Source organism: Amblyomma americanum, chromosome 9, assembly GCF_052857255.1.
Source record: "Amblyomma americanum isolate KBUSLIRL-KWMA chromosome 9, ASM5285725v1, whole genome shotgun sequence".
NCBI lineage: Eukaryota > Metazoa > Arthropoda > Arachnida > Ixodida > Ixodidae > Amblyomma > Amblyomma americanum.
The window spans coordinates 47,311,008-47,335,694 of record NC_135505.1 but is presented as its reverse complement, the minus strand read 5'-3'; the positions used below and the strand labels follow the sequence as shown (position 1 = coordinate 47,335,694).

At 47.2% G+C, this 24,687-nt stretch overlaps 1 protein-coding gene across 2 annotated transcripts in view; it reads right to left on the bottom strand.

Moving 5' to 3' along the window:
* KrT95D (phosphofurin acidic cluster sorting protein KrT95D) overlaps positions 1–24,687 on the bottom strand; it is a 127,410-nt gene that overhangs the window by 75,083 nt on the left and 27,640 nt on the right. For both annotated transcript variants that reach the window (XM_077638212.1, XM_077638213.1), the window contains exons 3-4: positions 16,278–16,367; positions 5,634–5,768 (exon numbers count right to left, since the gene is read on the bottom strand). In XM_077638212.1, the coding sequence (XP_077494338.1) occupies positions 5,634–5,768; positions 16,278–16,367 (225 nt within the window). The remainder of the gene's footprint in view (positions 1–5,633; positions 5,769–16,277; positions 16,368–24,687) is intronic.

Here is a 24,687-nt window from a genome sequence, read left to right as displayed (position 1 = left end):
GGAAAATTTTTTTTCCCCGCATAATCATCACACCCCCAAAATTACTGCCGCGAGCCATCTGCTTGTCGTAGTGATCGTCATCTATTGACTGCGGCCACAACTAACTGCCATGGTTGGGTGCGCGTGCTACTAGGCGGCGGTACTGTGCTATCATCCGCTGCCACCGCCGCTACTGCTCATCCACTCACCACCGCTACACCATTTTGCGAAGGTGTCTCCAGCTCTCCGGTGTCTCGTAGGCCTCGTTTGCATTGTTTGCGTGTTGCACCGTGCTCTTTGTGCCGCTTCGCCATGGGACGCTACGCAAGCTACACAGCTGCTTTTAAGCTAAAAGCTATTGAGTATGCGTTGGAACATGGCAACCGCGCCGCCAGCAGACACTTCGGCGTCAACGAGTTTTGCATCCAGTATTGGAGACGGCTGGTAAGATGCACCGGGCCTTCCGTGGACCGAAGACTGGGAAATTTCCTGCCGTCGAATCCTCTTTACTGGAATATATCAAGGCTCGACGAGCGGATAGGTGTGCTGTGTCGATTGATTTGATACGGAACCAGGCGCTCGTAATCGCAAGAAAGGAGGGCATCCCGGTGCAAGACTTCCGCGCTAGTAACGGGCGGGCCACACGATTTATGCAGCGCAATGGACTCTCGCTCAGGAGGCGAACGACGCTTTGCCAGCGCCTGCCCGCAGCCTATGAAGAGAAAATAGTGGACTTCCATCGATTCATTATCATGATCCGGCAGGAGAAAAACTTCTTGCTCTCCCAGATAGGGAACACGGACCAAACTCCGCTGAATTTCGATATGCCCAGCAGCAGGACAGTCGAACAGACCGGTGCTTGGACTGTGCATGTCAGGACTACAGGTGCCGAAAAACAGAGGTGCACGGTCATGCTAGGCGTGACGTGGCAGCGGACGGGCGGAAGCTCCCACCGTACGTCATTTTCAAGCGGAAGACCCTCCCGAAAGGAAAGCTCCCCCTTGGTATACACGTGCGCGTCCAAGAAAAGGGGTGGATGACCGCGGACCTTATGGTGGACTGGGTGAACACTGTGTGGGGGCGGCGACCGGGAGCGCTTCTTTTTCCATCGCTCCTCGTGCTTGATAGCTTTCGGGGCCATCTTCAAGAGTCGGTTTGGGCGAAGTTCAAGGAACTGCGCACGGACCTGGCTGTTATACCCGGCAGCTTCACATCAATGCTACAGCCTCTTGACGTATCTTTGAACAAGCCATTTAAAGATAACGTCCGGAGGCTGTACGCAGAATGGATGGCCGAAGGTGAACATGCTCGGAAGCCGGGCGGCAAGATCAAAAGACCGTCCGTGGAGCTGCTGTGCAGCTGGGCATCAGAGGCATGGGGGATGATTGATGTAAACATGGTGGCCAGAAACTTCAAGAAAACAGGAATTTCGAACGCCCTGGATGCGACCGAGGACCACCTGGTGTGGGACGACGAAGAAGCATCGGAAGATGAAGAAACTATCGATTTCAGTGTCGACACGGACTCTGATGAAGAGTAGAATTGCCTGCAGGACGTACGCAACGCGAGTAGTGACGGGGAGGTTGCGCACGGCAAATAAAATGCTTTAGCAGCTTGAGCTTATGTTCACCCTGTACTTTCATAACGAAGGCAAGTTACGCTTGAAAGTAATGTTTTCGTTATATTTACAATTGCGGACCTGACAATCCTGATCTTGCACCCATTCACCTTTGCATTTAACACTCTGAAACATTTGCTTGAAAATTTTCCCCACATAATTATCGTACCCCCAAACTTCGCGTTGATTTTCAGGGAAAAAAAGTGCGAGGATTACGCGAGTAAATACGGTACGTACCGCTCCGCCGATGGCAGTGCGGCAAGCCGCCACGGGACTGGCTGACGCGTTGGTTGACTCCTCTTACCTACAGCATTGAGTTCAAAATAAAAGTGGGAGCCGCAACGTTTAATCCAATTTAATTAGGGCAACTGGCCGCACAGGACAATAATTCGAAGTTTCTAACAATGCCCGGAGCGTGTAGATAAGAGTTCCCACGGTAAAAAGACGAGTTCAGATTCCTCTTTAGTGCACCTTTAACAATGCTCCGAAGTTGGGTGATCCTCTCTCGTTGTGTCCATGATGGCGTCGACATCGCACGCTTCTGCTCCGCGCAAACAGCACACTTTTATTGATCCAGACACATCTGTGAGCGACGTTTTTGACGGTGATAGTAGCAGCGGCTCGGATGACAACTTCGGTTCGTCGGACTTTAGCATGGAAAGCGAAAGTGCGTCAATCCAGCTCGGAATGCCAACAGGCATACGTTGATAAGTTTCACTTTCTCCGAATCGTTTCGCTGTGCTCGCACACTGATCTGCAGATATCCTCCCTGTGCTGAACATCAGATTTCTTATCTGCAGGGTGTCAACGTCTTTCGGGAGGGATCATTTGCTAGCGGCTGCCCAGAGCGTCGTGTTTTCCCCTATAAGACAACCAGGCCTCGCCCTCGGCATCACGCTCCGGAGTGCCGCGAGGCTTTTTTTTTTTTTTTCGCCTCAATAAGTTCTGTACATAGAAAGCTGAAATTTTGTGCAACGTTGCACAGATCTCTCCTAAACGAAATGTATATACTGAAAAATTTTTATATTTTGTGTGTATGAAGAAATGTTGATGTTTTTGTATATTTTGTCCAGTGTTGTTGGAAATTTTTGTGTAAATTTCTTTCCCATATTTTTCCAATAAACATGTTCATTGAGACTAATACCAAAAAAAAAGAGAATTTCTTCCCTGCAATAATGATACTATTCCCTCGAGTATGAAGCACGTTCTGTTAAAGGAACAAAAATATTTCCTATATCATCCAAAAACGACTACTTTTCCCATAGGCCGGAAAGTGTTAACTTGCAGCCCTCCTTGAGTACAGCGAGAAATTTGGAGATGAAAATGGAATACTTTCTCTAGCTAATCGCATTCAAACTGATCACACTGATGATGGCATCAAATTAACAACAAAGTCCACGGTCAGCTATAGGTAGACCGATAGGTAGACAGAGCAGTCTCGCCATGAATGTTCATGTCCAGAAGAAAGAACTGACATCACTGAGCTTTCTTTGTGAAAACAGCCTGTGGTGACAATACAGCTGACTCTCATTAAAGGGACACTAAGGAGAAATTGAAGTTGGCTTGAATCGATAGAATACCAGCTCCTGATCACAAAAACGCCGCTCTTACTGAAAACAAAGCTCTTGTAAGGTAGAAAAAAGCAGAAACCAAAATACTACAGGTATCGCCGCCACAGGCCAATCTCGCAAGTACAAGCAAGCATGGTCACGTCATAGGACAAGAGACGCCACCTTGAAGGAATTTTCCTTCCTACATGGGGTCCCGAATCTCTGAGGCTGACAAAGGAAGGTTGCGCCGTTCAGTATTGAAGGAAGTTTTGTTTTAAAACTGATAGTGCACTTTTATCACACAAGGAAGGCCGACAAAAGACAACCTGAATGTTGGAAGCAAAGAAAACCGATGCTTGGCAGCGCCACAGGCGGCCAGGAGAGAGTCAATTTGTTATGGCGCTTCGCGTCTATGAGTTTTGCGTGCCCCGTGGTATTGATTTTGACGCGCCTCGATTTACAAGCGCCGGACAGCAGAGGAACTCCAGGAGCCGCTTCAAGTGCTAGTTAACCTTTGAAGGAGCCTGTTAAGGCTTGTCAAATGATCGCCACGGTCGATAAAAAACTATGATGGCACGATGGTCGGTGATCATACTAAGCAGCACTTGTGTCTTCGCACGCTCGCCCGGCGAAACATTTCCGGCTGTGACAGTCAACTTCAAACTACTTAACGGAAATCGTTTATTAGGGACGGGAGACAAGGTACAAGGCATTTAAGAAAAATTGCTGATGGCCTAGCTCCGTTAGGCCAGGATATACGTTGCGAAAGCGCGGAAATTTCTGCATCGGAAGAGTGCATTGTCTAGATGCGCCTTTATTGATCATTGCAACTGCAGCCGTCGTGGCGGAATGGCAGTGACTCCACCTCCAACGCCAAAGGCCCTGGTTCGATTCCGAGCCTCGGCACAGAATTTTTTTTTTTTTTTTGTATTCAGTGAGTGGGCGGGGGTTTCAGTGGCTCCCATAGATGCCACCACTGAATACGTTGGTTAGCGGTTAAGCGCAGGCTCTGTTAAGGTGCGTTTATGCTCCGGCGTAACGCGCGCGCTGCATGGCGACGTCAACTGTGCTTGACCACAAACGCGTTCGGCGGCTTCGACGCACTCTGACCGGACTGGCGGGGAGACTTGAGCATATCTCTATTTCGCGCCGAGTGCGCCAGCCGCCGCCGGCCCGGCCAGACTCGATTCGGCTCCGCGGCGGGGTGCGCGTTGTGACATAATTCAATAGCTTAGGCAGTTGGGTGGAGCTGTTCTTTTCGAGCTCCCGGCTAATTTAATCCATTCACAGTATATATCTGAAGGTACATGCAAATGGGCGAGAGAGCCCGATCCAGTGGACCTGTTCGATATAGCGGAAGCCGTTGAAGCGTCGTGCGCCGGCTTTAGTTTCAAGCCGCCAACTTTAAACGCGACCGCCCTTGAGCACCCAGCCGTTTTTTGTGGCAAAAAAATAAATAACTTGGCCCTTGCAACCGTGGGAAACCTCCTGGACGCTGCCTGCTGCACCGTGCAACCGCGCTGTTCAAGGAATCACAATCCGTTGGCCCCAAAGCCCCGGCCAGCCTCCGATGGGCGCAAGGCGCCGACCTTGTCCTGGCGCCTCACGACTCCCCGCACTGGGGTTACGATATTTAGTTTGCAACTGCTGCTCACTGAGGAAGGGGGATACGACCCGCTGGCGCCTAAGCTAACCGTGCTCCCTCAAAAGCATCGCACGCTCTGTGGGGCTGAGGTCGCTGAAATGCAGGCCGGAGATTTATCGAGAACAACGTCGTCGGGTTCGGGAACGGGATCCATCGTAACGCTGGCAAAACGCCCGTGCAAACGTTAACGAAGCGACGGTAGCGACCCCCGATAGATGCCTTCAACGTGCGGCGGCGGCAGCTTTCATTTCGGCAGCTGCTAGACCACACCGCTAGTTACCAGAAATCACGGAGTCTCCGTTTACGTCACGTTTCACGTCACTCCGTCCTGTGACGTCATAAGAGTTCTCTGTGACGTCATAAGAATTCTCGAGTTTGAATCGGAGCGGTGGGAAAAACTTTTTCAACTTCGAATCCAAATTTCTTTGAAATAAATGCATCTTTCGCTCCCGGACAAGCGGCAACAAAGCCATGAAATGCCGAACTATCAGATTTTGCTAACAAAAAAAATTTGATCGGGTTCTGCTCAGTGTCCCTTTAATTCAAATTTTGACAGCCCAGAAAATTCTACTTGAATTATAAGAAGTTCTCTTGAAAAATGACGTTTCATGCTGCAACCGAAAATTCCATCAATTCGACCCAAATTTCCTAATCCAGGCCCTTTTCACCTGCAGCAGCTTGAAAACTCTGCCAATTCAGAAAAAGTGAGTATTTTGGCTCTTAAATTTCCCTGAACCTGAGTGAGAAACCTTCTTTTCAACAAATTTCACTCCGAAAATTACCTTAAAAAGAGAGTTTTCCCCTGTATATCACTGCCCTTGCAAGTGGTGCCCCTCCTTACCTCCGCCATGTTGATGGCCCCTGACGCGATGGTCTTGTAGCCGAGCATGGCGCGGTTCTTGTAGCGCTTGCGCCGCTGCAGCGTCACCAGCAGCTGGTTGGCCCCAGCACCGCCCCCCTTGAGTAGATGTGGGTACTGTGTGGCAGCGTGCGATGTGCGCAACACAAATTACAAGTCTGATCACTAGCAAGAAGCGGATAAGAAAAAAGAAAAAGCACAAGTTCAGTTGTTCACTTCTGAGGGCACTATACGCATAGTACAACACGCAGCACACAAATGATAATAAAGAAAAAATGCGCACAAACAACGGCAATCAGAAACTAACTTACAGATTTTCCAACTTTTTAAGGGGAGACATGGGTCTTGAAATGGTTAAAAAATTCAAAAAATTCAATTGACAAAATGGAATATTCGGGCTCAATATAGTCTAGAGTGCCTATCTACCAAGTCTTAAGGTTAATTTCGACCTCCAGCTACCAAAAAATATATATATATCTGATGCCTTCAAAGCACTGAAATGGTGATTTCGGAGCGAAATGCGGTCTAACTTTGCACCCGGAGCTTCTCACAACCATATCCCCGAAGGCCGCCATTTCGCTCGTTTCACTTTTCTCTACATCCTGGTATTAGTATCATGAAGTTCTCTCGTATGCCTACATTCTGCCATTTTCTGGGGATCTATAACGACCTCCGAATGGCTGGCAGGAGTGCTTCAAATGTGATTTTCTCCGCGTTATGTTTTTTGGCAACATGATTATCCTTATGGAAGTTTTCATTATGTTTTTGTGGTGCAGTTTCAAACTTATACCACTGAATTCAGAAAGAACTTAAATGTGGAGGTATGCTATTTTTTGTATGGCTCAGTCGAAGATATCTAATTATGTGAACAATAATGCCACCTCATTATATTTCATAACTGTAGTGCTTTGCCAAAATAGACTATTTTTATATGATGTTGCACATCAATAACAACATAAATAACATACCTCCACATGGCACAGATTTGGCTACAGCTGCATTTCAATCAGAAACAAAAGCTATTGAGGAAAACTGTCTTAACGACCCGTAGTAAATTAGGAAATTAGGCTTCAGTTATCTTCTCATAATCGAACTGATTGAGATATACTTAAACTAATTATATTGCCACACTGCTCACATTCTGCGAGCGCCGCCATGCGGCCGAGCGGCATGACTGGGCATGTGTGGGAGCGAGGAAGACTGTGCTCTTGCTCGGACGCGCGCTGCTGGTCTTCTTGGCCATCCGATTAAAAGCCCCTTTTTGTGTCGCCCTACGTTTGTCAGTGACATTTTGGTGGTGCAGTGCTGGGTATCATCCCATATACGCTGACCCCGACGATATCCTTGATGCTTCTCCCCGACGCGCGGACACCACACCTGTCAACAAAGCGAGCTGTCGCCTGCGAGGCCTGCAGCCCGAGTTTGAGCCACTGACAAAGCCTGTGCGCGCTATGACTTCCATACAGGTCCGTACTCCGGCAGTGCCCCGCCAGTTGTCCTTCTCACACCTCGGTCGCCACCATCCTTCCACGGTGACCGGTTCGAGGATGTAGAAGATTGGTTGGCCAGTTTTGACCGTGTAGCCACATTCAATCAATGGGACGACGCGCGGAAGCTGATTAATGTGTATTTCGCACTGCAAGACTCGGCGAAAACGTGGCTTGAGAACCACGAGACGTCCTTCTCCAAATGCACAGCTTTTCGCCGTGACTTGCTCGCAACATTCAGTTCGAGCGAGCGAAAGGAAAATGCCGAAATCGCCCTTCATTCCCGGTCACAGCAGTCCAACGAGGGCGTGGCCATGTTTATAGGGGATATGACCCGCCTCTTCAACCGGGCTGACCCTGCCATGCCCGAGGCTATGAAGGTGTGCCACCTTATGCGTGATGTGAAAGAGCAGCTCTTCACTGGCCTCATACGGGACCCTCCAGAACCGTCGCTGACTTCGCCAAAGAAGCCACGGTCATGGAACGTTCCTTGTAGGAACACAGTGCGCAGTACAGTCGTCAGGCAAGTGTTGCGGCCACCAGCTATTGTGCGTCACTGCCAGTCGCCGCAATCGAGGTGCTTCGGAAGCTTCTGCCAAGTGTGGTTCGCGAAGAACTGCGCAACCTCCGCTTAGAAGCTTCACCTGCCAGTGTTGCAGCTGTAACCGATGCCGTCTGTGACGGAATTCGGCAAGCGGTCCAGCCACCACTGGCACCACAGCCGGAGCCGTACACCATGAGCTACAGTGAAGCCCTGCGGAGACCTGCGCCAATGCCACATGCATTCTACCCTGCTGCCGAAACAACGTAGGGCTACCTTCCCCCCGTCGAGCTGCGTGACCCGCGCCCTGCTCGAAAAGCGGACGTGTGGCGCACACCCAACAACCGGCCACTATGCTACCACTGCGGGCAGCCCGGTCATGTCCTCCGCAACTGCCTGTACCTGCGGCGAATGGGATTAAGAGAATTTCCACCGAGCGCACCTCGACCGCGCTATGGTGAGACACCGCGAGACATTGAACAGTACCTGGACGATCATGTGCTGCTCTCAACGCCTCCACGACGTCAGTTTAGGTCGCTGTCTCCAAGACGGGTTCCTTCACCCAGTCACACATCATCCTCTGGCCAATTCAGAGGCCCATCCCCCCACCGGAAAAACTGAAGATAGCGTCCTCCGGGGGTCGGACCGCCGCTGCTGCAGACAGTGAATAGCCTCCATCCGACGACTTTATGCGACGACCCGAACACCGACGACCCCACCCGCCGACCTCAAAGACGATCTCATCACCTACCTCAAAGACGATCCCACCGCCGACCCCACCGACGACCGCATCGACGACCACACCGACTACCTCAGCGACGACCACACCGACTACCTCAGCGACAAGTTGTCAAAGAATTGTTTCCGCCACTGAAATTCTTGTTGTCGCCAGTGGCTATGACGTGTCAGCAATTGTGGATACTGGAGCCGACTTTTCTGTCATGAGCAGCCACCTAGACACGACACTCAGAAAGGTTCTAACACCTTTGCATGGGCCGCAGATACGCACAGCTGGTTGCCATGTGGTAACGCCGGTTGGTGTCTGCAACTGTGGTGCAACTTTCATTGGCTCCTTCGCCATGCTACGAGAGTCCAAAGGACTGATGCTCGGCATGGACTTCCTTAAAGAGTATAGGGCGGTCATCAACATGCATGAGAAACTGGTAGTTTTCGACGCAGCGGACCGTTGATACGGACCCCGAGCCGCACAGGGCAGCACTACGCATCTCTGACGACCACACAACAAAACCCCCGAGAGCAAGCAAGTTTGTCGCAGTCCAGTGTGATACCAGCTTCGTTACTCGGGGCATTGCCGAAGTGAACATGTCGCTGCTACTGTCTCGGCAAGTTTGCGTTGCTCGCACCCTTGTCGACCTTGTTCACGCGTGTACCGAGCTCTTAGTGACCAACTTTAGTTGCAAACCCCAACATTTGACGAAAAACACAATGATTGCCCATTTTGAAGAACTTGGCGAGCATGCCGGCCATTGTGCCTTATCCACAACGGACCCAGGAACACCGGAAGAGGACACGGCAACGGCCATTAAGACCGACGTGAACCCTGAACTTCTGACTAATCAGAAACACCACGTGGAAAGCCTTATTGACTCTTTCCGCGACTGTTTTGCGTCAACCTCCAAGGTTCGTCAGAGCCAATAACTAAGCACCGCATTATTGTCATTAGTGACCAGAGACCGCTATGTCAGCGTCCTTATCGTGTTTCGTCGAAGGAACTTGACGCCATCCGCCGCCAAGTGGCCGAAATGCTCCGCGACAACGTCATACAACCATCGACGAGCCCCTTGGCATCACCTGTTGTTCTCGTCGCAAAGAAAGACGGCAGCCTACTGCTCCGCGTAGATTACAGACGTCTCAACGACGTTACCAAACAGGAGGTATATCCACTGCCGTGCATTGATGACTCATTAGAGCGCCTCCGCCATGCTACCTACTTTTCGTCACTCGACCTGCGTAGCGGTTATTGGCAAATCGAGGTCGACAAACGTGACCGAGAAAAGACCGTTTTCGTTACTCCTGACGGATTGTATGAATTTAAGGTGCTTCCTTTCGGCTTGTGTTCAGCCCCTGCAAAGTTTAAACGTATGATGGACACCGTACTAACTGACCTGAAGTGGCAGTCCTGCCTTGTGTGTCTCGATGACGTCGTGATTTTCTCTGAAACGTTCGAGGAGCACCCGAAACGTTTGCGTGTTGTTTTCGAGGCAATTCGTTCCGCAGGTCTGTCTCTCAAGCCTGAAAAGTGCCACTTCGCATTTAGGAAGCTCAAGTTTCTTGGCCATATTGTGAGCACTTAGGGCGTTAGCCCCGACCCAGAAAAGACGGCTGCCGTTGCTGCATTTCCTCAGCCAACAGATAAACGAAGCTTTCAGGGCTTTCTGGGGCTTTGCGCCTATTATCGGAGGCTCGTTCAAAACTTCTCCAAGCTCGCAGAGCCGCTGACTCGCCTGACAAAAGACTCCGAATTTTTTTTCTGGAGCCAGCATTAGGAAAAAGCTTTCGCAGAACTTACGGCCCACCTCCAATCTACGCCTATCCTTGGTCACTTTGACGAGGAAGCCGACTAGGAACTGCGCACAGATGCCAGCAATGTTGGCCTCGGTGCGGTGATTGTGCAGTAGCAAGACGGTGTGGAACGCGTGATCGCATACGCAAGTCGCACTTTGTCCCGTTTCGAAGTGAATTATTCCACCACAGAAAAGGAGTTTCTTGCTGTTGTGTGGGCAATCACAAAATTCCGTCCATACCTGTATGGCCGCCCGTTTCGAGTCGTCAGCGATCATCACTCCTTGTGTTGGCTTACGAACCTGAAAGATCCATCGGGGCGACTTGCACGGTGAAGCCTTCGGTTGCAAGAGTTCGATGTCACCATCATATATAAGTCAGGTCAGCAACATAGTGATGCAGACTGTCTCTCCCGAGCTCCTCTACTGTGCCCACCAGATGAGGCCGACGACGATTCTGCTTTCCTCGGCGCTGCACCACGTCCGACCTTGCCCACCACACCAAAGGGCCGACTGCGAACTGCTGCCTCTAATCGAGTACCTCGATGGAACCGCTCCGTCTCCGCCCGGACTCTTCTCGCGCGGACTTTAGCCGTTTTGCTTAATAGATAACGTCCTCTACAAGAAAAACTACGGCCCGACCGAAACTGCGTATCTCCTCGTTGGCCAAACCGCGCTTCGTCAGGAAGTTCTCGCTGCATGCCATGACGACCTTTCTTCTGGCCACCTCGGTTTTTCCAGAACAGTGGGACGCCTCCACCACAATTACTACTGGCGTTGGCTTGCTGCGGTCGTCCAACGCTATGTTAGAACCTGTCGTGAGTGTCACCGATGGAAAATACTGCCGACAAAACCGGCCGGCCTTCTGAAGCCAATTGATCCACCGCGAATCTCATTTCAGCAAGTCGGCACGGACATACTGGGCCCATTCCCAGTGTCCTCCATTTGTAACCGGTATATTGTTGTTGCCACGGACTATCTCAGCCGCTACTGTGAAACCAAGGCTCTTCCCTGTAGCACCGCGGCTATAATTGCACAGTTCTTAGTTAACCACATTGTGCTTCGCCACGGCGCCAGCGCGGTTGTATTATCTGACCGGGGAACCGCGTTTACATTGCCTCTTACACATGAGGTCCTGCGTCTCAGAGGCACCAGTCATAGAAAAACAACTGCTTACCATCCTCAAATGAATGGACTGACTGAGAAGCTGAACAAGACAATTGCAGATATGATGTCTACGTATGTCGACGCTGACCATCGCAACTGGGACGAAATACTCCCTTACATCAAGTCTGCGTATAACACCGCCTTCCAAGAAACGACGCGCTTCACTCCCTTCCGTTTGGTGTATGGTCGGGACACCCTGACCATGCTGGATGCCATGCTGCTCCCGGATTGTGCCCCCTCGTCTGTCACAGGCGCTGACCAATTCGTTCGTGATGCAGAAGCCGCTTGCCACCTTGCTAGACAACGGATTCGCCACCAGCAGACAACTGACGCCCGCCGTTACAACCTCCGCAACAAGGAGGTGATTTACAAACCCGGCGAGCATGTCTGGGTATGGAGCCCTATACATTTGCGTGGGCACTCTGAAAAGCTCCTGCGCCGCTACTTTGGCCCCTACGAGGTGCTACGTCAATTCAGCGAGGTTAGCTATGAAGTGTTCGCAAATGCGCTGTTTGCTCTTCTCAACCGCCCAAGTCTGAAGTCGTCCACGTGTCCCGCATGAAACCGTATTACGCCCGTTAGCCATTGCCAGCGTTCACATTCAGTGCCGACGCCACACGCGCCTTCGCACTTTCGGTGCCTCCACACTGTTTTTCCCCCTTGCCGGAGCCATCGAGGCGATGCCTCTTCAAAGAAAGGGGGCAATGCCACACTGCACACATTCTGCGAGCGCTGCCATGTGGCCGAACGGCATGACTGGGCTCGTGTGGGAGCGAGGAAGGCGACGTTCCCGCTCGAACGCGCACTGCTGGTCTTCTTGGCCATCCGATTAACAGCCCCTTTTGTGTCGTCCTACGTTTGTTGGTGACAATATTTTTAAAAACGAAGAATACATATCTATACACACCTAATTAAATTATGTTACCTCTAGTAATAAACATTTTCATTTTTAGACCCACGTCAACCTTTAAACAACCATGGTCCTGCTGCGAACATTTTTTGGGACAGTAAGCCCTTGAAAGCTTTCAAAAAGAACATCACTGCATACCTACTACCACTCCAGGTGTAAACATTCCTTTCTCCTGCTTTTCTGTATTTGTTTAACAGCATGTGTATATTTGGTATAAAACGCTACAGTACAATGTAAACCACTAAGTCTATTTCCATTTCGTCTGCATTTTCTCTGCGCTGATTATCTGGTGCTTCTGAATGGGAGCAAGAATAGGGCAGACTCCTAGTTAGGCCATTAAAATGTACTCTAACACACACCCCTTTTATAAAAGAGAGTGCACTACAGGACAGCTTACTCCGTTTTTTACCTCTTTCTGTTTAGAGTGTATGACTACTGTAAATGCACTGTCCGAATAAATACTTTGACTTTGAAATGAAAAGCACACTGAGAACAATACTTTAAAATTTTGGTTTTAAGTAAAGATCAATTGCGTGAGTGCCCGCGGCTCTATTGGACTTTTTTTGGCAGCAAAAGAAGATATACATTAACACATATGTGCCTAAGCTACAGAAAATTAACACATTAAAAGTAGCCGCGGTGGCTCAGTGGTTATGGCACTCGGCTGCTGACCCGAAAGACGTGGGTTCGATCGTGGCCGCAGGGGTCGAATTTCAATGTAGGCAAAATTCTACAGGCCCGTGTACTGTGCGACGTCAGTGCATGTTAAAGAACCCCAGGTGATCAAAATTTCCGGAGCCCTTCACTACGGCGTCCCTCATAGCCTGAGTCGCTTTGGGACGTTAAACCCAATAAACCAAAACCTTAAACTAACTTTTATACACAACATTCATTTAACTTCAGAATTCAAAATAATCTTTTTAGTGAAAGAAATATTTTTTTCGACTCTGACTTTTCAACAGTCCTCTCAAAATCAACCAAATGATCAGGCAGGCTTTTGTAAAGGATATTCCACAATAGATCATATTCACACTATCAATCAAGTGATAGAGAAATGCGCAGAATTTTGAGGCGCACAAAATGTCCTCAGAGGATTTGTGAACGTGGTGCTTCGACAGCGGTGCAGCTGACAACGGAGCGCTGCGCATGCCAGCCCAGCGTTGCGCATGTGCGCGTGCGAAGGGTGTGTGCGAGGCAACGGCGACAAAGAGCGTGGCGAGCACGAGGAGCAGAGAGCTGATGTGTCAGAAAACCGAGGTGTAAAGGAAGGCAGCGCAGCGGAGATCGGGTCATTCAAGCGTGGAGGTAGCAGCCATCGGACGTTGCGTCCGCGCTGCCGTGTCCTCCCTTGGATCAGCGACGCAACCCTCCTGCGCTCCTTGCAAGCGTGGAGGTGGCATCTGATGGACGGAAAGTCCGTGCTGCCATAAGGCACTCGTGGATAGCCTGCTTTAAGCCTCCGGCGTTTCACGACGCCGTCGACGGGACCTGGATACACTTGTTCTCTCTGCTGATGCCAAGTTCTTCGGGCTACTGACGGGAGTCCACCGGTGTCTCCCTGTGTTTCTCTCCGCTCCTACCACCATCTGGCTCCCTTCCGCCGCTTTCTTCGACGTAACGCCAACGATGCGCCACACTCCAACCACCCGCGTCCACCCTGACTGCAAGACATCCCCACTTCACCTGGGACGCTCAGTACCTGGTGAACACCTTCCTTTATTCTGTAGTGTTGTACGCGTGTTGAGTGTGTGTTTTTCTTGGTGTTTTCCTTTCTTATTGGCTCTTTTCATTTAATTTATAAATACGGCTTCGTTTGGTTTTGTTTGATCTCTTTGTTCTTTTGTTCGAACCTGCACGTGATAGCGTTCCTCTTCGGAAAGTCGGGGACGCGTTTCCAATTCACGACAAGAATATAACCAGCCCCTATATGTAGCCTTTATTGATTACGAGAAAATATTTGACTCAGTGGAAACCTCAGAAGTCATGCAGGCATTGTGGAATCGGGATGTAGAGGAGCCTTATGTGAAAATAATGGAAGATGTATATTGCAACTGCACAGCTACCATAGTCCTCCATAAAGTCAGCAGTAAAATTCCAATAAGGAAGGGCGTCAGGCAAGGAGACACGATCTCACCAATGCTATTCACTGCCTGTTTACAGGAGGAATTCCGAAGCCTGAATTGGGAACAGTTGGGCATAAGGGTTAAAAGAGAATACTTATATAATCTGCGATTCGTAGATGACATTGCCTTGCTGAGTCACTCAGGAGATCAACTGCAAATCATGATCAATGAGTTAGACAGACAGAGCAGAACAGTGGATCTAAATATTAGCATGCAGAAAACCAAAGTAATGTTCAACAGTCTAGCAAAAGAACAGCCGTTCACAATTGGCAACGAGGTGCTGGAAGTGGTAAAGGAACACATCTATTTTGGGCAGGTAGTGACACCTGATCCGGATCATGAGAAGGAAATAACTACAAGAATAAGAATGGTGTGGAACGTATATCTCAGGTTCTTTCAGATCATGAATAGCAGTTTACCAAAATCCTTTAAGAGAAAAGTGTACAACAGCTGTATCTTACCGGTACTCTCCTACGGGGCAGAAACGTGGAGGCTAACGAAAAGGGTTCAGCTCAAATTAAGGACAACGCTGCAAGGTATGCAAAGAAAAATGATAGGTGTAACGTTAAGACACCGGAAACGGGCAGAGTGGGTGAGGGAACAAACGTGGGTCAATGACATCCTAGTCAAAATCAAGAGGAAGAAATGGGCCTACGCAGGGCATGTGATGTGAAGGCAAGATGACCACCGGTCCTTAAGGGTAATGGAGTGGATTCCAATAGAAGGCAAGCGTAGCAGGGGGCGGCAGAAAGTTAGGTGGGCTATGAAATTAAGAAGTCTGTGGGTATACAGTGGGCGCAGCTGGCAAAGGACAGGGTTAATTGGAGAGGCATGGGAGAGGCCTTTGCGCTGCAGTGGGTGTAGTCAGGCTGATGATGATGATGATTATGTAGGACACACAAAAAATGTGCTGCCTGCTTGCTGCATGTGGAAAAGCTATAAATATTTAACTTCTCCAATGTTTCTCTCTAATGGGGCTAATGTCGCATTTCTCATCAGGCATGGTGGTTTTCCAATGACCCAGCGCAACACCCAACAAGCAATAACTTGTCAACTTAGTTCTTAGACGTGAACTTCCACTTGTGCTTTTGTCTGCCAGCTACCTCATTTAATTTGTGTTACTTTTCTAATGACGACAGAAATTTCTTCTGCAAGCTGAGCTCCAAGCACCACCATATGCCCATTAATTGGTGATAAATGAACTGTTCATCTTTACCGAAACGCTGACATACTCCAAGTGAGTTTTGACCACACAAGATTGCCACATTAAATCATAAAAAAAAATTCAGTCACTCATTCATCGAAAATAATGTTTGCAAAAAAAAATGACACCAAAAAAAAAGTCCACTGAATTTTCAAGAAATAAAAAATAGCAAAGAAAGCGTTTTAGCATGGCAAAGCGTGGAATATCGCACAGTAGCACTGGTTACAGTGGGCATTTAAGGCCCTCACGTGCTAATGCCTTTACCCGGAATGCATTTATCATCAAGGCCTGCACCCTAAATGCCTTTGGGTAAAGACGTGAGTAAAGGCCTTTGGTAAAGACCTTTGGGCAAAAACCTTTACATGGCAGGCCTTCACCCAGGTGAAGGCCTGCCAGGTGTACAACTGGCAGGCTGCTCACAACCCGCACTAAAACCGACTGCACTAAAACTGCGACTGCACTAAAACTCAAAATGCACTAAAAACCGAGAAGTCCAACCACTACCTATGGGTGGTCAAAAGCTACAAGATGCCACCAAAAGCAAATACTGGAGATCAGTGGTTCTCCATGTGTTTGCCAGCTCCCAAAGAGCAGCCACAGCTGCAGACAGCTGGATCCTGAAGAAAGGTTTTCTAATCAGTTGAATTGAAAGTCGAGAATGGTGCAACCCACCTGGAGGGAGAAGGAGAGGTCAAGCTCCGTGTCCAGCAGCCCGCTACTTGGTAGCAGGATGTCGTTGGAACGCAGCGTCCTCTTGGAGCTCTGCACAGTGGAGGAGACAAGAAACCACCCCCATGTCACATTCTTGCATGCCCTGTCTGCAGACACTCCCATCAGAGACAACTGTACCACCAGACTCATAACAAGGCAATGATAACAAAAACAGTGCCTGCAATCCTTACACAGCCTTACACTTTTTTCACGTCTCGCAGGCTGAAAAATTTAACCTCACAAGGTACTCAGAATGGTTGATTCAAGGTACTCAGCAAGGTAGTTTGTAGCTCTCCCCAAGTCCTAAGGGCAGTACTAATCTGTGTTTCACACACCAGGTGCAATGCTGTCAAAGCTAGCGCTCCTGTTTGCGCTGCTAACATCTGTGATCAAAAAGTAGTGCGTTCCTTGTGGTGAGTGAAAACCAGGACATGCTTTGCCTGCAGGTTTATTACATGACACATTTGTCATGATCTTGATCACATGCGCTCTCATTGTTGACGACATGCTGTCGCTTTATCGTGCGTTGTGTTGTGTTGGATTTTATGGCAAATAGGCAACTAAGGCCATCATGCGCCAAGCTCGAGGTACAGGAGAAATCTCTGGATAATTTTATATAATTTTATAGAAATGTGAAAATCGTCGGTGGTGCAGAGTGCTTAAGTAGTTAGAATTACCTCATGATGACGAAGGAAAAAGATTCTAGGAATGGGTACTATTAAAAACTTTAAAAGGGGGTCGGGTAACCTCAGCGGCCATCCTTACCAAGGCAAGGATCTCGAGGCTCCCAACCAATAAAATAAAGACCTCACCCTTTTTCTCAGGAATGAGAAATGGCTTAGGTGTATCGGGCGAAGTAATGGGCCATGATTTACATATTTTTAAGAAAACCAGCTTCTGTTAAAAATCTAAAAACACAAGACATGTCCACAATTGCATTATCACTCAAGAGCAGTGCTGGATGAAAAGGGATGCATTGGTTATAAAGCGGAGAAAAACACTTTTTCCGTAGCTTTTCCAGTTTAGAGCATGAAATTAAAATGTGATTGACTGTAAGTTCATCTCTGCATGTACAAACTGGTATGTCTTCTTTCTTTAGCAGAAAGTTGTGTGTAATGTGTGTGTGACCTATCCAGAGATGGCTGATAACGACCTCCTTGAAACGTTTCTGGTGCACATATGACTTCCATTCACCTAGGACCGGTTTTATTAACTGCAGTTCGCTATTTAGTTCGTTGTTCCAAGTAGACTGCCATTTTTTCCTTGCATTACTATGTAGTAAGTTCATGCAATCTCTATAGGGCATATTTATGTTTTTAATTTGCTTGTCACAAGCTTTAGCAGCACACAAATCTGCTCTTTTATTGCCCTTTATGCTGACATGACTTGGTACCCAGCATTGTCCTTGAGCTATGGCTGTTGTAAAGTTGTGTATGAGGTCGCCAAGCAGCGGGGTTATTGCATTTCTAGAATGAAGGACTGTGGGCACACTTAGCGAGTCTGTGTAAATAATACTGTTGGGGAGGTTCTCATTTACTATTTTTTCTATGGCTACACAGATGGCGTAACATTCCACAGTGAAGATAGAAGCGCACTGTGGAAGTCTTACAATTTTATTCCAATTTCCCTGTACAACTGTGCTTCCAACGTATGCATCTGTTTTTGAACCGTCGGTATAAAATGCTGCGAAAGTAGTGTACTTTTCCTCAAGTGTGAGGAATTCTTGTGCTATATGTTGTTGCGGAATTTGTTTCTTACGGAACTGTGTAAGAGTGAAATTAGATTTCAGGGAAATTGTGCCATGGCGGCAGTGGACCTCGCCTTCCGGCAATGTTTGGCAATACGTCTAGTATGCCAAGGTTTCGGCACATCTCTTCAAATCGGAAGAGGAGAGGCCGAGTAGCTTGCGGCTTGTTGTTGAACAGTGTTAATTCTAGAAAGGCACTTTGTGGCGATAGGGTAACATAAATGCTTATGCAGTGAACGAATTTTTAGAATGTATGAGCATGTGAGTATGGCTCTTCTACCTGTAAGCGATGGTTCATTGGTTTCTACATGAAGACTATTTATGGGTGGTGTCCTATATGCACCAGTGGAGAGACGCAAATCTAAATTATGTACTGGATCTAGCCGTTTGAGGTACGATGGTTTCGCTGACCCATACACTATGCATCCGTAACCCAGGGTAAAGCATACTACAGAGCGGTATATATGTAAGAGACATGTCCTATCGGCTCCCCAGTGTTTTCTCGACAGCACTTTGAGTATGTTCAGGGATCGAGAAGCCTTCTTTTTCAACGCATTTATGTGAGGCAGGAAGGTGAGCTTTTGTGTCGAATGTTATACCTAGAAATTTATGTTCTTTTTTCATGGGTAAGTCTATTTCGTTCAGGTGTAGGGTGGGATCTATCTGCATGCCTCGTCTCAGTGAGAAAAGAATGACCACCGATTTCTGTGGAGAAAAACGGAAGCCATTTTGGTCTGCCCATATTGCCAGTTTATTTTTTGTTGGCTGTATCTGTCGTTCACATCTTGATGTATTTGAGGATGTGTAAGCTATCTGGAGATCAACTACATAGACAGAATACATCACAGACCTTGGGATTATTTTGCTGATAGGATTCATGTTTACAATAAAGAGTGCTGTGCTCAAAATACATCCTTGAGGTACTCCGTTTTCTTGGATAAACTTCCTTGAAAGGGTTGAGCCTAGGCGGACATGAAATGTACGGTTAGACAAAAAGACTTTAAGGCAGTTCAACATCCTGCCGCGGATGCCCAGTTCAGCCAGGTCCTGAATAATCCCAAACCTCCACGTTGTGTCATACACCTTCTCTAAATCGAAGAAGACAGAGAGACAATGCTGTCTGTGTATAAAAACCTCACGAGCAGTGTTTTCAAGGCGAACCAGGTGGTCAGTGGTGGAGCAAACCTTTTTAAAACCGCATTGATGGACAACCAGAAGCTCCCGGTCTTCTAACACGAATGATAGTCCTGATATTTGTTGTATCCCGTACCGTTGGGGAACTGCCCGGTCCGACTGCCCGGAGCAGCCGGAGCACCACCACGTCAAGCACCCGCCACGTATACTTCGACCAACTCCCTTTTTATTCCAGTTCAATGATGAATATATATACAGATGTGCGAGTCAGCTGACCAGATAGGGCGCATGCCTAGCGCCACCTAGTTTATACAAACATAACTACAGAATACAATACCACAATATTCAATACACTTTCAAAAGATTTCGCTAGGCAGCTAGTCAGAGCTATGGGCCTATAGCTGCTAGGAAGGGTAGAGGGTATTCCGGGTTTTAATAGTGGAACAATAACGGCCATCTTCCAGGCTTCGGGAAGGTTCCCTGATACCCAAACTTTGTTAAAAAAATTTAAAAGTGTCTCCGCAGCCGGTTCAGAGAGATGAGCCAGCATTTGATAATGTATTTCATCTGGGCCAAGTGCAGTTTGCTTATCAGCGGACAGTACTTTATTAATTTCTTGGATTGTAAGTTTATCAAGTGAGAAGGTGTCCCAGTTTACCGATATCACCAAACATTATGAAGCACTTTGTTTGCAACAAGAGAGCACTCTTTCCGCTGTCGTATACCGACCTCCTTCAGGCGATGTTAAAAGATTCATGGACTTTGTGGATAACCTACTCGAATATGCATCCTTCGAACGATTGCGGCTAGTTCTTGGTGGAGATTTTAATATTAATGTTACTGCAGGTAATACCTCTTCTACTGAACTGAACAACAAACTTGCAGCCTGTGGGTTTCAAAACGTCATTAAAACACCAACGCGTGTCACATCAACAACTTCATCGGTTTTGGACCTATTGATTACGAACAGCAACACACCAGTAACCGCAGCCGGAACCGTCAATTGCAGCCTCAGTGATCATTGTCCTGTTTTTATGGCTTATTCAGACGTCGCTGTGCGTCGCAAACCTTCTCGTTCAAAGTTCATTTTTCAATCTATAAATGACAACAGTATCGATGATTTTAGGAATAAAATTATTAGCACTGACTGGTCTGAGGTTTTTGCAGAAAGTACTGCAGATAAAGCATACGACACTTTTATGACTATTTTTTCTGCCCATTACAAGGCATGCTTCAAACTTAAATCTGTTAGGCAGCGTCGATCGATAAGAAAACCTTGGATCGGCATCGAGCAGGTAAAAATGATTGAAGATAAAAATAAGCTTTTCGCCCTGTTCATAAAAACGCGTAAGCCTTCCATATTAGCAGAGTTCAAGAAACTACGCAATCGAATCACATCAGAACTAAGGAAAGCCAAAGTGCAGTACTTTCAGCAGCTGATTCAGGATGCCTCGACATCTCGTCCTGATCGGATCTGGAAGATTGTGAACGACGCACTCGGCCTGCGTACAGCTGCGCCTAATCAGTTTCAGATAACAGTCAAAGGTCAACTGCTTACTGAGGGTGCTCTAGCAGAGCATTTCAACACCCACTACATAACTGCCATGACTAACAATGCTGCTCCTTCTGTAACGTCTTGCGTCCTTGACGACAACCTCTTGAACACTGTTTTTATGGTGCCAACTAATACAGCTGAGGTTTACAACATATTTACGTCACTAAAGAACAGTAAAAGCCTTGACAAAGATAATATCCAGGTCCGGCCGGTCAAATACGTCCTCGACGTCATCTGTCCAGCCCTCGTACACATTTATAACCTTGCTTTGGAGACTGGTTTTTTTCCACTAAACATGAAACGCGCAAAAGTTTCAGTTATATATAAAGGCGGCGACAAAAATGATGCTGCCAACTACCGACCAGTGTCAGTTCTCCCAGTGTTTTCAAAAGGTCTTGAAAAAGTTATTCTGTCTCGTCTCGAGCCCTTTTTTACCAAGCATAAACTTCTTTCTGAATGTCAGCATGAGTTCAGAAAAGGGTGCTCTACCGAGTCCGCCCTTTTGATTCAAAAGGAATTGATACTCAGAAACATGGATGCGAATAAACTGACGCTTGGGGTGTTTGTAGATTATAGCAAAGCTTTCGACTGCCTCAACCATACTGTTCTCCTTAATAAACTGTATCACTATGGCATTCGGGGCGTACCCCACTCACTATTAAAGTCGTACCTTGCAACACGCATGCAATCTGTAGTTATCGATGGCAGTCTGTCGTCCTTTAAAGAAATACCATGCGGCGTCCCTCAAGGCAGCGTTTTGGGACCGTTTTTGTTCAATATCTATGTTAACGATGTGGTTCGTATTGATAAGCATGTCAAGTTTGTTTTGTACGCTGATGATACCAGCTTGTTTTTCACATCAGATAATAGTTCTCACCTACTGCATACCGCTAATGAAACTCTCTGCAAATTGCTTGATTGGTCGAGCAAAAACTGTTTAAGAATAAATCCTAAAAAATCAAAAGCCATTCTGTTTGCTTCAAAAAACAAACCAGTAAGTTTGATTGGCGAGCTCCGCTTGGGCAGCTCTACAATCGATATAGTCAAAGAGCACAAGGTTTTAGGAGTGGTACTATCGCACCGTATGACTTGGGATGCGCATATACAGCAACTGGTGAAAAAACTCTCTTCCGCTGTTGGCTTAATACGTCGATCTCGAGATATTTTTCCAACTAACAATAAACTTCCAGTTTTTCACTCCGTCTTTCGGTCCCACATTAACTACTGCACGTTAATTTGGGCCACGACTACTAAAAAAAACATAACTATACTACATAGGCTCGAAAAGAAAGCTGTTCGTTGCATCGCTAATGTTTCATACTTTCACAACACTCATGACCTCTTTACTCAGTTCAAGTTGGTCAGTATACAACAGATTTACGATTACCGTCTACTATACCTGCTGTACTTCTCTAGTGTATCTTACCAGCAGTTCATGAAGGAGCTGTGTACTCTTACTTTGCAAACTCGCACATATCGAACCAGGTCGTCTGAGGAATGGTTTGTACCGCGGCCACGCACTAATTATCTTCTGCAAACATTAACGTACAACGTACCATTTCTATTAAACAAGATTAAAACGCAATTTTCTGGTTCCATTGCCCTAACGCGCACCGCATTGCGCAGCATGTTTGTTTCTGGGCAATTTTCTAAGACTGTTTTATGATTTTGAGTGGTAATTGTGAAATTGGGCATACAGAGTGAGTGTGTGTGTGTGTTTGCCTTCTCATCGGGATCTCACATGTCAAACTCGTTATGGTACTAATTTTTATTCGTTTGTTGCGTAGTTTGATTGTAGTGCACATTGTTCTTTTGTGGCGTAGTTAAGTTGATGAATGAAGTCCGTGTATTCCATTACAATATTCACTTGCATTTTAACTATTGTACTCAGTAAGTAGGACAATGTATGTAGCCTGTTGCACATTTCATTTGTATTTGAATTATTGAAGTGCATATGAAGTCGCTGCTGCCAAAATGGTTCCCTGACCTATTCAAGCTGTCCTCACAGCTTTTTGTCACGGAAGCCATCAACATTGTATCAACGTTGAAAATAAATTTTTTGATTTGATTTGATTTGATTTGGTTATTATAGGGTTCATTTGAACTGCCACTTATCAGCAGTCTTTGTTTTTCACCTGTGTTTTTGTATTTGAGGAATGATTCTCTGTAGTGAGATGAACTGGAAACTGCAGAACAATATTCACCTAAAATATCTGCCTGTTCTTCTAAATATGTCTGTATGCCAGGGGTTGATAGAAACGGAACTGTGAATGGGGAGTAGCTGCCATTTATCTTTTTTACCATCTCCCACATTTGTTTTGACGTAATTGAGCTGTTTATTGAGGACACGCAACCTGGCCATGAACTTTTATCTGCATTACGGCGAATATATCGAGCTTTTCCGCTGAACTTTTTGAACTTTATAAAATTCTCCTGCGTTGGGTACCTACGGAAAATGTTCCAAGCTTTGTTTTGTTTTTTTTGTTGTTTTTTTTTTGCATCTCGGCATTCTTGTGTATACCAAATTTTGTGATTCTGCTTTACTACTCCAGATGACCGAGGAATTGCTAGGCGTGCAGCGGTTAAAATACAGTTTGTGATAGCTTCATTCAGTTCACCTATGCTGAGATCGTCTGAAACTATTTTATCTAAGCTGGCCCTTTCTCTAAAAAGTGCCCAGTCGGCTAAATGTAACTTCCACCGTCGGGGTTTCGTTGGGGTGACTTGTGGTGGGGATGTTCGGCTTATTATTACAGGGAGGTGACAGCTGCCGTACGGGTTATCAATAACATCCCATTTAAAATTGCAAAAGAGAGAGGGTGAACTAAAAGTCAAATCTATGGAACTCATTTTTTCCGTGCTCGGAGAGCAGTATGTATCTTTGCCGGTGTTTAGGAGGCAAACATTATTACTTATGTAAGGCAGACGACGAGCACATGCGCGAGCCGCATGGTCATCACCTGGTGCACACTCCTGGCTGGACTAGCTGACCTCGGACTGCTTTTGGCTCTGCTCCCGTTAAGAAGCTCCTCAGAATAAACCCCACCTTACACTTAGAATAAAATCTAAAATATGACCTCTTGCATCAGTGTGTGCACTTCCTCAAAAACCGGAGTGGGCATTAAAATCACCAGCTAGCAGATATGGCTCTGGTAGCTGTTCTAAACGGGATTCTAAATCATAAGGTGTTACTGTTAGGTGTGGCTCAAGACATAAGGTACATATTGTGAGCGTTTTAAATTGAAGGATGGCTTCGTATTTGGTTTTAAGTTTGATCTCGCGGGTTGCTACACTATTCTGGATGACAATAGCAACACCTCCAGACAGTTTGCTTGCTTGCTCTCGGTCACAACGAAAGACACTGTACTTGTTTAAAATATTTTTTTGTTTTGGACCTAAGTTGGTCTTCTGTAGGCATAAAGTCACCGAGGACATTGTGCTTAGAAGTTCTTTTATGTCCCACCGTAGTTATTGATTAGTACTCGGCAGTTCCACTGTATAAGGAACGCCATGTTTGATGAGTGTAGTTAAAACTTAGGGTACCGATTTTTGGGGTGCCAGTACTGGGGTCTTTTTTTTCTTTTCGCTCCAGGGAGCTGTGCCTCTGCTACAGCAAAGGCGAGTTCTGAGTTGTATCCATCGCCTCACTAGAGGCTCTGGACTTCCGCGGCGAACCCTCAGGTGTACGGTTTGTGGGCTTCTCCCGACTGGGGGAAGCCTTGCGGGCGGCCGACTGAGGAGCCGGCGGGCCCTCGTTCAGAGGTGGCAGGACAGCCTTCGCTGTGTCTGCCGGGGGTGGGGTTGGCCCTGCCTCAAGCTTTGCCTGGGCAGTGGCCGAAGCCTGGTGTGGTGTGCCGCCCCTGCGCACCACATCGGCGAAATTTGTTTTTCCTGTGAACTGGAAGGCTGAGGGGAGTCTTTTTCGTGCTTCTTGA